The sequence below is a fragment of the Malurus melanocephalus genome, unplaced genomic scaffold (genome assembly GCF_030028575.1).
Source record: "Malurus melanocephalus ecotype Western Australia unplaced genomic scaffold, MMel_1.1 scaffold_283, whole genome shotgun sequence".
Taxonomy (NCBI): Eukaryota; Metazoa; Chordata; class Aves; order Passeriformes; family Maluridae; genus Malurus; species Malurus melanocephalus.
The window spans coordinates 122,481-140,717 of record NW_026623515.1 but is presented as its reverse complement, the minus strand read 5'-3'; the positions used below and the strand labels follow the sequence as shown (position 1 = coordinate 140,717).

Genomic DNA, 18,237 nt, shown 5'->3' with positions numbered 1-18,237 from the left:
TCTCCCCGTTTCTCGGGGAAGGAACTGCCTGCTGGCCCCGCTCGGGCTCCCCGCTGCAGTCGTGGCAGTGTCGTGGAGGCTGGAACCCCCCCGAAAGCCAAGGTGAGCGCTGGCACTGATCCGACACAGCATCACCCCTTTCCCCGCGGAAAGGTGCGTCGGGCCGGTAACCAAAGAGCGGGCACACACTCCAAAAAAAACCAAAGGCCGCCCTTCATCTAGAAGCGTACAAAATATCCTGATAGTGGGACTCGCATTTGGGATCTGTTAGTTCTCTTGCTCATGCCACTGCCCCCTGGTTGCCTCAATGGCAGGATCATGAAGTGTTTGACTTTTTTTCTTCTGCTTCCAGAGACCTTAAAGAAGTCCAAAAAGAGTGTGAGGTCAAACGGCAAGGTGCCAGGATGCTATGAGATAGTGCCCCTGTCCCTGAAGAAGAAGATGGCTGCAGAACTTTACCCTGCCAGCACCAACACTAACATTGCAAACAGCAACGCCGCCGCCGCCGCCACCGCTGCCAACAGCAAGAAGAACGCCCTGCAGCTCCAGCAGAGCGCACAGCCGCCCCCGCCGCCCCAGCTCCAAAACCTCAACAACAACAACTTGGAGAGCGCCAACTGGCAATCCTTCCATCCCACGCTGCGGGAGAGGTAAGGGCCAGGCCCGCCGGACCCTCCCCGGGCGGGCGGGAGAGAGAGAGAAAGAGGCGCCCGCCCTGTGCACCTGCGCCCCGGCCAGGCATGAGCGCAGGGATGGGCTGGAGCCCCGGGGGCCGCCGGCGGGAGGCTGGGGCACCGGGCGAGGGGCAGCCCGCGGCTAAYCGGGCTTCTCCCCCCTCCCCTGCTTGCAGGAACGCGCTGATGTTCAATAACGAACTCATGGCTGACGTTCACTTCATCGTGGGCCCGCCAGGGGCATCCAAGAAAGTTCCTGCCCATAAGGTTTGTGCAGATAATTTTTGGCTTTTTGATGCTGCTGTGCAGGTCGCCTTTTCCCCCTGCTTTGTAACTAGATTCCACTTTTTTTTTTTTTTCCTAATTACAGCTCTTGTCTAATTCCAGAAGTAATTCACATACGCTGCAATTAAAGGGAACAGTCTAAAGGCAGTTCTGCCCCCACTGCAGCTTGTAACTTTCCCTAAATGTAGCTTTTAGGAAAGCCAGCATGCTCAGCTGTTCCTGATCCATGTTACTGAGGCTTCTCTCTCTTTATTTTCCAGTATGTTTTGGCAGTTGGTAGCTCAGTCTTCTATGCTATGTTTTATGGCGATCTCGCAGAGGTCAAATCTGAAATCCATATACCAGATGTGGAACCTGCAGCCTTTCTAATCCTATTAAAGTAAGTGRCCACTACAAGTCTGCTAATTACATGGACAGAATCAAAGTAGCTTATAAAATATACATCTCCTAATTGGCATTGTGCAATATGCACTTATTGCTGTTTACTTAATGTGCTGACAAATACTGAATGTCAGATTCACTGCCAGCAAAGACGACTATAGATTATTTTTGTGGCCTGCTTTTTTTTTTCCCTGAGAAACTAATTTTTTTTTCCCCTGTCTAGATACATGTACAGTGATGAAATAGACCTGGAAGCTGACACAGTTCTGGCTACACTCTATGCTGCCAAGAAGTACATCGTGCCGGCCCTAGCAAAGGCTTGCGTCAATTTTTTGGAGACCAGCTTAGAAGCTAAGAACGCTTGTGTCCTGCTGTCTCAGAGCAGGCTCTTYGAGGAGCCAGAGCTGACGCAGCGCTGCTGGGAAGTGATTGATGCTCAGGCAGAAATGGCACTGAARTCAGAGGGCTTCTGTGAGATAGATCAACAAACACTAGAGATCATTGTAACCCGGGAAGCACTCAACACCAAGGAAGTGGTAGTTTTCGAGGCTGTTCTGAACTGGGCAGAGGCTGAATGCAAAAGACAAGGGCTGCCGGTTACGCCACGCAACAAGAGGAATGTATTAGGGAAAGCTTTGTACTTGGTGCGGATTCCAACCATGACTTTGGAAGAGTTCGCCAACGGAGCTGCCCAGTCCGACATCCTCACCCTTGAGGAGACTCACAACATATTCCTATGGTACACAGCCGCAAATAAACCCAAATTAGAGTTCCCGCTGACAAAAAGAAAAGGACTCGTGCCTCAGCGCTGCCATCGGTTCCAGTCATCTGCGTATCGCAGCAATCAGTGGAGGTACCGGGGGCGATGTGACAGTATTCAGTTTGCCGTAGACAAACGGATATTTATAGCGGGACTGGGGYTGTATGGCTCGAGCTGTGGCAAAGCTGAATACAGCGTCAAAATCGAACTGAAGCGCTTAGGCGTTGTCCTTGCTCAAAATCTGACAAAGTTTACCTCCGACGGCTCCAGTAACACCTTCTCGGTGTGGTTTGAACACCCCGTGCAGGTTGAGCAAGACACGTTTTACAATGTAAGTGCTATTCTTGATGGTAACGAACTGAGTTACTTTGGACAAGAGGGAATGACTGAAGTGCAGTGCGGGAAAGTGACGTTCCAGTTCCAGTGCTCCTCGGACAGTACTAATGGAACCGGAGTACAAGGAGGACAAATACCTGAGCTCATTTTCTATGCATGATGCATTTCACCTTGATTGTATTCCAGTACTGCAATGATGCACATTAAGGGATTTTTCGGTTTTGCTACGAACTCTGCAGCAGTATGGAATGTTACGCTACTTACCTATCTGCTACATCAGGCTATACAAATAAGTGAAGGAATGCTCTTGAATTTAATCTTATTTTATTTATTCATAAGCTATTTGACCTAATTATTAAGACTGCAACATGCAGGAAAATGTTAAATTTTGCACGTACTGTGCATTTATTTTGTATATAGATAACTAACTTGCAGACTGCAGCTGACTCAAACAGAATGTTCTAAACTAGAGCAGTTTACGAAATCTGTGAAATATAAAACATTTTTACTTGCCCTAAATCCTGTGTACTTGATCTTTGCTGACCTTACGGCTCGTGTATGTTAATTCATGTATAGCTAACAGGGGTGATGGCACTGCAGTCTGGTCCCTGTGTGCCTCCACACAGAAAAAATAGGAAGGTTCCCTCACTGGTAACTGAAACTATCCATCAGCACCCTTTATTTTCCCTTCATGAGAAAGGGAGCTGGCAYTCGTGGAAGCTCAGGGTTTTTTTGTGTGTTGCCCAAGCTGAAGACAGACAAACCATCAATGTAATCAAAGTTGATCAAAATCATCCTGTGGTTATATTTGAGAGCTCTTAATGCCCCTTCACATGCATCATCTGTGTTAACCTCCAGCCTGCCTACCAAACAGCAACACTGCCTCTTGCACCTGTCAAACTGCACCCCCTGTGAATGGCCAGAGTCAAGCCACACAGATGAATTTAATTAATTCAGTGACAGGCTGCATCACAAATTTAGCCCAGGGCTGTAACACTGGCAGACACTATCTGAATTTACATCCCATCCTTATACAGAGCAGCAGGCATGAGAGAAATATTTGCAAGATGGTGTTTAGGTTSACTTAAGATTACTAATTAGAAATAAGCCACCTTAAAAAGGAAAAAGCTGTTGGATCTTTCCTCCTGCTCTATCTTTTTTGGAAAACATGGTCTCAGGCACTATCAGCAGTCATTTTATAYCAGTACTTTTCTCAGAAAGTGATAGAAGTACATGTTTTTTCTCAAATGTCTGATGTTCTTTACAGCTGAGCCAATTAGAAATATTTACTGGTTTTTATAAATCTTACACTGACCTTGAAAGAGAGCATTCAAGCAGCAGTCTAAACCAGTATTTTTCCATGTAAAAAAAGTACCTCTACGTCTACAAAACCTCTAAATGTACAAAACATGTTTGCCTTTYCCCAAGCTGCATTAATTTTCACCTTGAAACTAAGCTGCAATGCTAATCCTGCCTGTTTTCTTTCTCTAAAAAGAACCCAAGAAAGTAATGAAAAATAAGAAGGGACTACTGAAAAGCAGAGCTCTCTAGCAGAGCTGGGGCTGTGCGGTGCCRCACTCGGCGGGCGCTGCTGTGGCGATGCTCCGTGTGCGAGATGCTGCTCCCCTTGCTGCAAAGGCAGCAGCCCTGTGCCAGCCCAGTGCAGTTGAAGGGGTGTGCCCGTGGTGTTGTTCTTCAGCACAGCAATCTGATTTTCTCTCAGTATAGATTAAGGAGAGTGGGAGTGAGAGTGGGTAAAGATGCAGGCAGATAATTCCTGCACAGAGGTGGATAACAGTCACAAGATCTCACTATAAATGCACTCCTTTAACTGGAATTGGCACAAATTCCCTTGGCTTAAACCCACAACCTAGAGAATGCCTTTTATACCMCTTTGACAGATAAACCCACCTTCCTATCACAGTTATGATTTCGTTGGTGACTTATTARAAGTTATTCACATGTCTGGAAAAAGCTGCTCCTCATTTTCCACCAAGCCACTTGTATTTCAAGCACTGAACAGCTCAGCTACAGGTGATGGACAGAYAGTAAATTTGGCAAATACTTATCAAATGTTACATCTGTGGAATTGAAGCGTGACAGGCCTGTAGGAGCTTGCTGACACACACAAATTTGTTACACGTCAGTCCATTGTCTTAGCACAGCCTAAATTACTCTTGGAAAAAGCAACAAAACTATTTGCAAAAGAAAATAGCATCTAGTTCCAAAAAARCTCTTTCATAAAGGAGAACAGGCTCTTATAGTCAGCAACGCTCCTCTGCCTGGATTGATTCCAGCTTCACTTTAAAGTTACTACTTGGGGGTATTAACATACAATACTATGTATATATWCACATATATATATATTTGTCAAGTAACCATGGAAAAAATAGACTCAAATAGTCAAAAGTCAAATCATTAAAAAAAAAATACCTATGGCTGGAGCATTTATGCAGAGTTCTCTGGCCAACAGAAGGAAAGTTTTTCCCAGCACATAGACATTCACCTATTAAAAGACAAAAAAAGCATTATGTAAATTTTAAACCACAAGTGTTTTTAATAGAACATTTATATGGAAAGGAGAAAACCTCAACTTYTGAAACCTTAACCTGCTTTAAAAAAATTCAAGTTATACAACCAATATTCATATGTATAGGATAATACTCAGTGCTTGTCAAAATCTGCACAAATTAGCATTGTAAATCAAAGCATAAGTTTATATTGAAAAAATTATAAAAAGTTGTTCATCGTGCTCTTCAGTGGGCTCAATGCTGCTCTGTAGTACAGTTTTTCAGTTGTCATGTAACATCATAAGGCATTAMGTAGGCTTCAGTGTAACATCAGTATATATAAAGTGTCATTTATCTTGTACCATTACAAAACCWGAGCAAATACAAGTCAGTGCAAATTTCAGTTCTGCATGATCATCTGTAGTGGCATAATTAAGTATTGCACAAGCACACACAACTTTTCACCAAATCAAGGAGTGGTGAAAAGTGCCCCAAGGGTTATTTGTCATTYCTTGCTGTTTGGACATTGCTGCAGATCACATTAAAAACATTAAGAACTAATAGAAAAAAAAATAATTCAGAAAAGCCCTAAATCACACCAAACCTGCTCAGGCACCAGGGACAGAGCTCTGCTCCCCTCCCCTCCTTCACTGCTGCACGCAGGAGGATGTAAATTGAGGGGAGGAGTTACTCTTCATACTCTCATTTGCAATTTGTAGCACAGACAACCCTATTTGTATTTTTCAAGTCTGAGGAAGTTTCCTTTCTCTATCTTAAGATGTGTTTTTGTGGTCAGCAAGAAAGGCAGGATATACTCCAGTTCCCAATCAGTCTCAAACATTCCCACGGAGCTCCATGAACACCTTGATCCCCCAAGGCATATGTAAAGGTCAAGGTTAGCATAAAAWACTCCATCCTCCTACACTCCAAACAAGAAGAGTTTTTAGTTTTTAACGATGGTATATCCTCTATTGCATTTATGGAATAAAAATCCTATGCTTGGATAGTGAAGGTGTTTGTTTACTAAGCAGTCAATTACACAACTGAATTGATGATTATGGTACAAGMCTTTGGAATTAAAAAACTACTGCTCTTTCAGCTTCATCAAAGATCTTTGCCAACATTAGTCTAAAAGCCGGCTTTCCTCCCAAGTGTGTACATGCCTCTACCAAGCTAGCAAAAATATATGTATCACAACAACAGCAACAACCAAACCCCCAAACAACTGACATATTTTCACCTAGCCCTTCAAAGTGGTTATGTGAAAAAGTTCTTAATGYATACTTTCCTCAAATACATAAAAAAAATCAGAAATTAGAACTTCAAAGAAATCCTGAGAATGATCACATATCCTGAAAGTGACTGTGCAATCAATTATACATGGTATGATGGTAATTCATTCCATATTTAGTGAAAAGTGAGTATCTTCCACGCTGTGTCTGACCAATGGTTGGAGTGGCCTAGAAGATGCAAAACTATAGCCTTGAATTTCACTGCCCTTTTTTTTCTTGAAAGAGAAGACAGCATAGAAGCCCTGTTCTAGGGGAAGAAAAAGAGCAAAATATACCCTCTGAATAAGAAGTGTATCTTCTAGGAAATAAGTCACTAAATTTTTTACAGGGAAAAAAAAAAAAAAAAGTATCTTCTAGGAAATAAGTCACTAAATTTTTTACAGGGAAAAAAAAAAAAAAGCACCTACTAAATCTGGCAATTCACAGTGGAGTCTGAGAGCGTGTGACTTTCCATGAGCCACGGAGACAGACGAGATATCACCAAAGCAAAGCGTCTGCAGTGTTTCAGTTGGCTTTAGATTCACTGCAAGCTCCAAACGGGTTGTTTTGACCTTTTGTCTAAAAAATATTAACATAAAGAATGAGAGGTTTGGCTGTAATTTCAGCCTTCTAAGCTGGCCGACCAAGTCACTATAAATCTTAAACCTCATCACTTAGATCTTGTTCTGCAAGGACGATTTCACTGCACAAATCAATAAAGTTACTTCAGTGGAGCCAAGTACATATGACGTTTCCATTAGAGGCTTCACAAACTCATCTAGCTCTTTCACTTTAGTCTAGAAAAAAACCCCAAAACTCTAATCCAAACAAGTATTTATCCTTCTAGCCTTTTTCTTTGTCACGACATCCAAATACTTGATGTCTGTCACCATCAAACCACGTCACTCTCTAAGAAACTCCTCCCAAGCAAACTTTCCATAAACGCAATAATAAAGAGAAAATAAATATTAAGAGGCATAAAGAAGCAGGTTTTTTTTTTTTTTCCCTAGTGAAGTTCTAACAATCAAAGTGATTGCCAAATTAAATCTAAAGCAAAGACAAATGCATAATAAATGTGCTCGATGACTATTTATCCTTCTTTCCTGGGCCTAACTAAAAGTCTCCTGATCCATGGTTTATTTGAGAAGCAATGCACTTAAATCTAACCTGCTTTTCCACTTCACCCACGTCATCAGTGTTGTATGACTGACTTCAGGGTGCAGGCAGTGCATTTGCACAAAATAGTAAATTAAAATAGAAATGGCAAATGAGGGAATGTCTTCCTTTTGCTCATAAGCACATTTCTTCATTTCTTTGTAGTTTCTGGTTACGACCAATTTAGAAGGAAAGCAAAATATACAGTAGATTCCATGTTCTGTATTGTCTTCCTCATTGAAGCGCACACATTTTTAATGACAGGGTCACAAAAGAAGCAGGAATATTTAAGTGCTTCCAGTTTTCCTGGCAAATCAGTAGGAAAAAAGACTTCAGGCCTTCCCAAACAATATGCTTCTCAACTTTAAAAGCCAACAGACATTTACAGGTTCTGGGGTGTTTCTCATAAATGAGAAATGAAAGATGCCTCACCCAGAAATCTGTAATGCTGGTGACCTGCTGAAACATGATATTTAAGAACTTCTGGATTTATTGGAAGGCGGCCCTTTCACTAAAATTTTATTCCACTATCAAGAATTTCAACTATTACTCACGCACACACGCAGATCCCATGATAGAAGAGGTATGATATAAAACAGGCATTTAGAGAGGATCTTTCCTTACTCTCATCATTTAGTTTTTTTGCACTCCATTAAGCTTAGAAAATTAAGAGAATTAATTTAGAGGCCCACTTTAATTTCTAGTTCTTTCTTCATTAAGAACTTCTTATAAAAATTCATATACTCCAATCCATCAAAAGCTTAATGCTCCAAATTTAGAATCATATGACATTTGCATTTATAAAACCTAATTTTATATGAGTTCTTGGAATGGTGAATAAACAAAAATGCCCTTCTAAAAGGATATCTCTGGTTTAAACTTGAATTGGTGCATCTCTAAAGCTTACCAGATCAACTTCAGCTTCTTTTCACCTTAATTTAAAAGGATCATACTGAAAAACAGTAYTTCTCCAAATTCTCCCCAATCAAAACTGTTTAAATGCGACAATTGTTTTATACACTTCCATAAGACTCGTGCTATTTTTGCAGATTTTCACCAGATATTAAAATTTCCTAAACTTGATGGAATCACCAGGTTTAAGCATCAACACCTAATACAACAGAGGGGTCTCAACCTCTGTTAGAGGGGAGATTTTAAAATATCTGCATACCTTAATAGGTTTTACCATATTCTATTACATTCAATTCACATTTAACAGAGTAAGTTTACAAGCATGTGAAGCCATCACAGTTTTTTTATATTAAAAAAAAAAACAAAAAAAAACCCCTAAAAACAAGCAGATTCCTTAGCACAAGGACATTTTTCAGACAAAAAAAAGTAGGTGCTCACCAAGGCACTGCAAAAACCCTTTTTACAGGAGACCTTAAGATTCTCTAAGATGTTTTCCTTTACCAATAGTTAATTTCTGTTCTCATTAACAAACACATTATGTTAATTAAAAAGGGCRTTTAGTGAAGAAATGGCTTCCAATTACTCAGTTACATCTTCACAACAAGATCCTTCTACTTGTTATGTTCTTTGCCCTTCACAGTATTTTTTGGAGACCGAGCCTTTTCATTTCACATCTGTCAGKCATCAGACACTGATTTCAAAGGGACACTTCCAGAGAGACTCTTATCCTTTCATAATTTCCTCTTGCTTTCACATCATGCCTGATCTGTTCACAAATACCAATATACTTCCACTTTCAGAAATAACAACAAACACCTCATTTCCACTAACACAGGAATTCATCAGTTTAACACCTTCCAGAATTTTAAACTCTCTTAGGGAAACATAGAGTTTCCCATTCATACAGTTACCACGTTCCCAGATCATGTTGACTTCTGGGCAGAGGCAAAAAATAAAGCTGCCACCATTGAATGGAAGTTTTTGTTTGATCTTAAGTTCCATAAAGTTATAAATCAATATCTCTTCTATAAGAAATTACCAAAAAGGCTTTTCAAGACCTAGTGTGGCATTCTGGCAAAGCACTGCAAATGGTGACAATGGTTAAGATATTSTTTCAGCAAGACAAAGACCGGGCAGTTGGAACACGATGAAAATTCACACTGTGAAACATCCATGGCTGCTTGCCTAAATAATTAAGCAAGCATGAAAAGCAAATGAGTTTTTAAGGAGAGTGTCTGTTGCTGGGGAAAGAGGCACCTGTGGTTATTTGATTCATTATTAACATTTCTAGTGTAGTAATGCCTGAAGGTCCCAACCAGGTTGTTTAAATTAACTCAATCAACATGGCAATTTGCATAGGGGCAATAAAGGCAAATACAGTCAACATGTTAATAACTTTAAATGAACAAAGGGTATTAAAAACTGACTCAAACGAGTACAGTCTTTAAAAGAATACTCTTTTTTACCTTTCTCCATGCAATAAACTGAAACTTCCTATTTTTTGGATCCATTCTGCAATCAGAGCAGTCAAAAGGTAACACAAAAACACAAACAAGYATCAAATTCAGCTTGTCAGGCTGTCATTCAAAAGAGACACAAATCAAAATCAAGCAGCTTCCTCTCATACTGTGCTTTAAAGCACTGCCTTCAGTCTGGGGACTCCAAAGGGAGACTCCTGCTCATCAAATCCATGGCAGTTCCTGAAGTTCTTCCTCCAACACCACAGCTCAATAAGCCATTGTCAAACCATCTATGCACGAAAGTAAAAGAATAATAATTTGCGACAATTACAGAGTCAGGGAGCCCAATGCTGCCTTTAGATTAAATAAATGGAAATAAGTGTCCAAAACTAACTCTCAGTAGAAGTCCTTCTAGACAAGAAAGTACTGGTACTCAACTAGACAAACTGAAGATGAAGAAATAGGGGAGAGAGCTGTGTTTGGAAGTGGAAGAGAGACCAAAAGAGGACTAGAGCAAGCAAGTACTAGYTACTGGTTTTTACTTCTTGTGCATCCTCTTCCCTTACCTAGAGCCACAGTGTAGTTCAGGTTGGAATGGATCTCAGCAAGTGTCCAGCCAAACCTCCTGCTCTAAGCAGGGGCAGCCACAAGAACAGACCAGGTAACTCTAGATCTTGAGATTCTTGATGGATAAAGACTTCAAAACTGTTCTGAGCAACCCATTTCCACACTTGGATGTCCTCATAATGAAAAATCTTTTCTTGATAACAAGTCGAGACATTAATTATGTGCATTGCTGCTAATTTTMCTGCTGCACACTCCTCTAAAGATCCTGGCTCTTTGGATGTCTAACATTTCTTCAGTGAGCATCAGCCTTGTTTGACAGCAGGACACACCACAAAGCACASTGAAAATTTTATTTTTCTAAGTTGAAACTGGAGATCAAAGCACTGCCAACACCTCTCCCCAAAGTCTTTTCTGACCCCATTGCAAAGACCACAACACTGGAGATGACAAGAGACTAAAAAATCCCCAGCCACTTCTGAGGATGAGAAAGGCAGCATTTCACCACGCCATTATGAACCTTCAGCCAAACAGTTCTCCAGGTGCAAGGAATGGGATGCTTGGAAAGATGGGAGAAAACCTAAACTGTTCAAAACTTGGCCAAGGCTAGACAGGCTTTGCAGCTCTCCTGAACAAGCCAGGCCTGTCGCTTAGATTGGACTAACAAAAAAGCAAACAAAAGGCCTGATTGCAGACCTCTCTAAGGACTTTATTTGCAAGTAAAATGCAGGATCTGAAAATATAAGCAAGTGCTTTCCCTGTCAGAGACTGATGACTGGTCGTCCTTCCAACTCAATCAACAAGCAGCACGACTGCTCGGCACAAGGAAGCGCCTGATTTGTAGCAGCGCCCTGGACATTTTCAGTTCGTTTCGGATCATGCTTTAAACCCTAAAATGTATCAGAGGCATTCTGGACCTGACAACACTTTCAACAGGAGATATCCAAGACMTAAGATGTATTTCACATGAAGGTAAAATGCCAAAGAAATTGACTTTCCAGTAAGAAAAAAAAAAACCCAAAAACCCATGCCATTTTGGCTTTTCCCAAGATGGCAGCAATTTTTAAGCTCAAAAAAAACTATTATGAAATGCAGCAGTTCCCCAGTGGAACAAGACAAACTCCCACATCTCAGTCATCAGCATAAGAGGAAAACTGATACGACTTTTTAAACAGACTTCCATTAACAGTCAAAATTAGTCTCCTCTATTACTAAGTTTTAGCAGCACAATGCTATCCTAAAAGCACATTACACTGTAGAGGATAGCTTTTTATTTTTTTAATATTTTTAAGTGCCAAAGCAACTCAAGAAAGACAGGAAGAGAGGTTGTACAACAAGTACAAACCAGAGCCAAAGAGGTCACGCTTAGGATTTCCTCTACCCCACTTTTTTTTTTTTTTTTTTTTTTTTTTAATGGCTAAACCAATTCAGCAAGAGAGAAAGAATACAAAACAGGTCATTAAATAGTGAGTTGCAGGTAACAGCAGGTTCTGGTTTAGTGGTGAACATGGTGGCCCATGATTGTTGGACTTGGTGACCTTAAAGGTCTTTTCCACCCTTAATGATTCTGTCTTTTTTTTCCCCTCAAATGCACTGAAATCTATTTCAGGGTGTTCAGTAATTCAGTCAGCAGCCTCCATGAAGACAATYTGTAAGGATGTGTCACGTGGTGACTTTCTTACAAAATTCCTGCAGTCAGATGACAAAGAGCCCTGCAGTCCCTCACCTCCCACTGCAACTGAGCTGCATCAAGAACTTTCTGAAGAAAAACCTCAACATTCGCTGTTAGTTTCGAAGCCAGAGTTTGTGCAGGTCAGCAGTAGCTCATTTTTTAGACTTCAGATGTGATTTTTTTTGTGATATAAATTCACCACCCTTCTCATCTCATCAAGAAAAGGTTACCTTGGAGCACTATGAMAAATTTTGTACAGATGAGTATGAACAAATTAAATACTTTGGAAAGATAATACCACTGCCACTGCTACTACTGCTCTCAACTCTTCTTCTGCCTTAGTGACATTTATATCTGAACTTCAGGATGGGAGAGCAKTCCTTGAAAAAACAGGCACTTCGAGAAAAAACAGTACAATCGAATTAACTGTTTTAAATAAACTAATTATTTTTCATGTGCAGATTTTGTGGACAAATCTAAAGCAGAATATACTGAAATTTTCTGCTTCAGCCACAAATGTTTTGCCATCAAGATGGTTTGGGGGTCTTTTTGTTTTTTTGGCTTTTTTTTTTTGTAGTTGTGGTTTTCTGTTTGGTTTGTGGATTTGTTTGTTGTTTTTTTTTTTTTAACAGACTTAGGGTGGGAGGAAAAAAACATCAAGCCAGAACCTGAAAAATTCATTTACGTATTCTTAAACAGGACTTTCTGGATAGGTACAATTAACAATAACATTCAGTATTCCTGTTTGCTCAGATTCACCTTAAAGCAGCCATAAAGTAGAGCTCACCAGAAGACAGTTAAATGCAGATCGARACACTGAAATCTTGGATTTTTCTCTTTCAGGCGTTGCCTATTTCCCTATTACTAATGTATTTCTGAATCTCCCATTTTCTCAGTTACCCCTCTTTAACCTTTTGGTCCTCATAAGCCCTATCTCAGCATCTTTTCTGGCTGGAATGCACAGAGGGAAAAAGACAAATCATTCAATCTTTCTTGTCTGTTTCTGCTGACAGTACATCTTTTCCTCTTACAGATACAATACCACTTCTTCTAGTTCACATTGTGACTATTCTTCATATTACTGTGATCATTCTACTTCAAAACCATCACCGTGAAAAATTACCTGTGTTTACAAGGAAACAAACCTCCCATTCTACACATGCAATGTTTGGTTGTGAGCAATCAAAATAATTCAATCAGAGTTTAGAAAAGAGAAAAGAAGTTACTAAATTTAAGAATTAAAGATTCATTTGATTATTGCAATTCCAGCAGATTGCTTCAAGCAATAAATAGTCTTCAGAGGGATGCCATTTACCAAGACAGCTGGGAGGACAAAAATAGATGCAAGTAACCTACTCGCATTGTATGTAAAACAGTTGTAACAGAGAGAATGAGGGTAAGACAACATATGTCAGCAGAGCTTTCTATTTCCACAGACAGAGCAAGTTTGTATTTCTCTCAAAATGCGTTTCATAAAATGTTTTATAATATATTTTATTTCTGAAGTGCACAAAACAATTACCTACCAAAAAGGTTATTTCTGTCTTCAACAACTGTTGTTTTAAAAATAYGTAGCATCTGACCCTGTGCCACCGCAGCAACTCTGAATCCTGATTAAAGGACCACACAACTCTTGCTACCTCATTTTTAGCATTAGAAGCAAAAAAAAAATTATTACATTTTATTTTACCRAAAAATAACTTTGCTCAGATTTCCAAACCCWGTGATTTTCCMCTCACAATTTTTAGAGGAAAACAAAAACATCTTAAATGTTAACAGTTTTTAAAAAGTCAAATTAAAAAAGGGTACAATACCTGAAGAAGGTCACTGAGGTCAAGTAACATGTCTGTGAAAGAAGTCAAGGAATATACATGCTTTTTTGAATGTAACAGTATTTCTTTATTTTATTTCAGCAACAAGCCAAAGAAAGATAAGTAAACCCAGGCTAACTGTCATAGAAACCAAATGTAGGTTAGATCAATTCACCACTTATGCTAGYAGACAACATCCAGCTAATTGCTCAGCTGCCCAAAAAACCTGCCAGCACCTGCTGAATTTACTGCTCAAGTTCTCTCTGTGAAGTGATGGTTTCCAAGACCAAGCCAACACTTTGTGTGACCTACAATACTCACCCATCCTGCAGTCCAAGAAAGACCCAGCTCAGACCCCACCTGCATCCAGCTCTGGAACCCCAGCACAGAAAGGACATGGAGCAGCTGGAGAGAGTCCAGAGGGGGCCACCGAGATGAGCACAGGGATGCAGCACCATGAGGAAAGRCTGGGAGATTTGGGATTGTTCAACCTGGAAAAGAGAAGGCTTTGGGATGCTACCTTCCAGTACCTCAATGGAGCTGACAAGAAAGATAGAGAGGAGCTTACAGTGACAGGACAAGTGAGAATGGCTTCAAACTGAGAGTAGGGTTGGATTGGATATTAGGAAGAAATTCATTATAGTTGAGGGTGCTGAGGCCCTGGCAGAGGTTGCCCAGAGAAGATGTGGAWGCCCCATCCCTGGAAGTGTTCAAGGCAAGGCTGGATGGGGCTTGGAGCAATCTGGTCTGGTGAAAGGTGTSCCTGCCCATGACAGAGGGATGGAACGAGATGATCCTCAAGGTCCCCTTCCATCTCAGGCCATTCTATTATTTATGATAATTAAAAACAGTAATAGCATCAAGATAAAATGCTCTTGTTACACCTAAGAATATAAATCATCATCAGTCTCCTATGCCAGCTTAGGAGACCAGAAACACAGATGGAAGAGCAAACTAAGACAACTGAAATAAGTTTCTTTTGTTCTTTTCCATAAGGAACTGTCAAAGACCTGGGAAGGAWAAGCTGCTTTGGTTACTCCCTTCTYCAGCCRAGCAAATCAGCTGTTAYCTTTCATTTTGCACTCCCATCATGATATCCGGTGCTGCTGCAAAGTATTAGGTCACCATCTACTGATTATTGGGCACAYTTGGAACACATCATAGTTAAAAACAAGCCAAATCACTACAAGTTTCCATTAGATTTAACTGAAAGCAAGCATATTCATGCATGCATTGTCTAAACAGGAGCCAAATAGAGAAAAAARAAACAGAACCAAGCACCATAAAGCCCAAAGTGCAAAGGTAGCCTTTTTGCTGCCGTTAATGAGCACATGCCGGATCTCCTATCAGCTACTCAGGTGTGGCTTGCAGGTTGTAAAAASGTTCTGGCTTTATTATGAAAAGGAGTGTCAAGGTAAAGTGTGAGAGAGAGRGAGATAGAGAGAGAGTGAGAGTGMGGCASTCAAAGAAAACATTTCTACAGCAGGGCTGTAGCAGAGTTTTTATATGGAGCAATGTGTTAAGAAATCCAGCATTAAATAAAATGCAGGGACATCAGTGTAGTTTGTTGCATGTTGTGGTAACATAAGTATTAGTGAATGTTCTTCAAGTAAGCCAGAGTAATACAGTACACATTTCTCCTAAACATTATCAGCTGTGGAAGGAGAGCAATTCAGATAACGTAATCACTTGATACATAAACATTTTCCTTGCTAAGAACTTTTATCCTTGAGCGTTCCTACCATTAGTTTGCATTTGAAATTGTATGAATGCACTCTAAATTTGTTACAAAATTCAATACATTATGTTAATATTATTTGGAGGAAATTAATTTCCACATTAAAAACCATGGCATAGMTGGGTAGTTAATCAGCTGAAAATTCAGAATGGCCCTGAAAAAAATTAAAAATCCATTATAGGTAGTATTATGCAAGACATTAATCTGGAATTTTAACACAGTAAGGAAATTGCTAACAAAAACCATCTGTAAAATACACAGCTTAGAAATCTACACAGAGCAATACGGAATTTAGTGCAATTTTTTTGTAAAAGCAGTGAGAAGGGAGAAAATGGAAAGACTTTAGYAATGCAATTGCCAAGGAACCATAATAATTGTCAGCTCATCAAACAGATCTAGGAAGAAATCACTATGCCAATTTTGTGCTCAATAAATATTCGAAGTCGGGAAATGTTCCCAGCTCATTATTGAGTTGAAGTGCCTGATTATTCTATGCCCACCCTGAGATACCATCCCCACTGAGACAAAGTAAAATTATCACTCATATCTGATAGATCWCACCACAATTTAGGGCAGATAGAAAAACCTGAAACACCAAAAGAAAGGCAGGTTATTGAGGCAGCAAAGTGAGTAACTGAGTGGTCCTAGAGCCTGGCTGCTGTCAGGGGACACAGAGGAGGAGTCAGAAAGAGCATCAGTGCCAAACACTAATTCAGATCTTAGATGAGCCAGAGAGGTGCTTTTCTAACCCAGGCATTTCAATTAGTAATGAAATCTGTACACCAGAGTATCTTCATCTTACTCAAACTGTTAAACACACTTTGGAAGGAAATCTAAACTTCCTAACACAGTACAAGAGCTTAAGCTTTATTACTGTAAGGAAAACAACCCCACCTTTTTGTCCAAGAAGAAACAGAGAACACAGGATGCATTTATAGTGACACAAGATCAGAGCTAAGGAAATCCAAATCCATTTGCAGGGTTCAGGCAACTCTGAATCCWCTTAGAGCTACCTTATGGATGCTTTAACATCCAGTTCCCTTGCCCCTTGGAGAAGTTAGTTCGTGTCCACTGAAATTGTAAGCAAAAGGTCACAGTAAAAATGTGGCGCTTCTGGATTTCATTTAAGGTAGCCTCCAGCAATCTCTCCCTGATTAGATGTGCTGCTGCTACAGCAAAGCAAAAGGGGAAACTTGAGTCATGCAGTAGCACAGGGTTGGCCTTTACTATGAATATTGTGGGCACGATTATCAGCAGGAAGTGGTTGTAAAAACAGGCYGTTGTTTTCAAACTCCTTTTCAGAGCTGGAACAGTTCAGGAGAACATACAACAACAGCTGAAAACAGCAGATAATACTTAATATGTATTCAAAAATTATACAATCGTAAGATAAATGTTTTCTTTGAGGCTGGAAGAAAACAATGATCATTTTACATATGGAGACTGCTACCCACATGGAAAAGCTCTTAAAAGGATGGAAAGCTACTGGTGCGGTAGATATACACATGCAACATGCAAACAACAGGGCACAAGGGGACTTAGGTTATAAATGTGTCCAAATTAAAAAAAAAAAAAAAAAAAAAAAAAAAAGAAAAAAACATTATTAGTTTAAACTGCTCTCCCTTTGCTTTTCATTCTTTAAATAAGTTTCACCAAGGTATGCAACTGATTGTCCATCACTAGAAATGTCAAAATATCTAAATAAAGATGAGATAGGTCTCAAAAAATTAAATTCAAGGGAATCCTTTGACCAAATTGATCAACATGATGCAAAAGGTCAGACCAAGCGGCCAAAATGGTCCCTTTCTGCCTTTATAGTCCAAAAATCTGTGGATAATATGAGAGCTCCATGATTCACAATAATGATCTCATTCTCAGCACCAGAGGAAACAAAAGTTCATGAAGAAATGAATAGTACCGGAAACCTAAAACCCAAATACCAAAACAAGCATGCATTTGTACTTCAGAGAGACCTACATTTTACATATTCCAGCAATCCCAAAGTACTTGTGCAGCAAAATCCCTGTTTTTTAATAATAACATCTACCAGGAGGCGAATCTGCCATTTGCAGGAATAAATTGTGGAAGATGCCGTTAAAATAAAAACTATCGTTTACAATGTAGTTCTTACCCTCCTAAAAAAAWTTCTAAAAAATTTAAATCTTTAGTCTCTGACAATCTACAATAATCAGGAAATCTTCAGATTATTTCATGCTACTGTTTGAAAATTCTTCCACTGTGTAGGGTGTCATATATGGGAGACACAGGCCTGTATTAAGAAGCAGGGAGAAGACAAAGAGTTTTGTATTTATTTTACTTAGTTACTTAGTTTTTGTAAGTTACCCTTGGAACATTTTTTACTCATTTTTACAAGCTTACTGCAAAAGCAGCCGTACCATGGAAGGAGGACTGGTGCCAAGGAATTGTGACTGTAAGCCACTCAGCAGAAATTTGACATCCATGAGTCCTGCTGACCATAATGAAGTGTCACCTTTATTCAGCTTAAGCTAAAATGCTTTCTGTTTCTCACAAAAACTAAAACCAGATCCATTAAATACATAAAATATTTAAACATAATCTCACTTTTTGTACTCAACAGCAGCACTTCAGCTGGCTGCAAATAAAAAAGCAAAGCTTAATAGGAAACGTGTCTGAAAAGAAAAAAAAMCCAAAACCTCTGAGTATTAAAAAAAAATTTTCCCAAGTTC

At 39.8% G+C, this 18,237-nt stretch overlaps 2 protein-coding genes across 3 annotated transcripts in view; one reads left to right on the top strand and one right to left on the bottom strand.

The window, feature by feature from the left end:
* Window positions 1-18,237, bottom strand: part of BRF1 (BRF1 RNA polymerase III transcription initiation factor subunit) — a 171,584-nt gene that overhangs the window by 88,876 nt on the left and 64,471 nt on the right. Inside the window, exons 4-5 of the mRNA XM_057376599.1 lie at window positions 13,795-13,826; window positions 4,870-4,942 (exon numbers count right to left, since the gene is read on the bottom strand). Of these exons, the coding sequence (XP_057232582.1) occupies window positions 4,870-4,942; window positions 13,795-13,826 (105 nt within the window). The remainder of the gene's footprint in view (window positions 1-4,869; window positions 4,943-13,794; window positions 13,827-18,237) is intronic.
* BTBD6 (BTB domain containing 6) lies at window positions 7-3,958 on the top strand. Of its 2 annotated transcripts, XM_057376603.1 has the most exons (5): window positions 7-102; window positions 353-650; window positions 851-941; window positions 1,220-1,338; window positions 1,564-3,958. In XM_057376603.1, exons 2-5 carry the CDS (start codon window positions 442-444, stop codon window positions 2,594-2,596), a joined length of 1,452 nt encoding a protein of 483 aa, XP_057232586.1. In that variant the 5' UTR covers window positions 7-102; window positions 353-441; the 3' UTR covers window positions 2,597-3,958. The 2 variants fall into 2 exon arrangements, with proteins under 2 accessions (XP_057232586.1, XP_057232585.1); XM_057376602.1 differs by having other exon boundaries at window positions 7-650.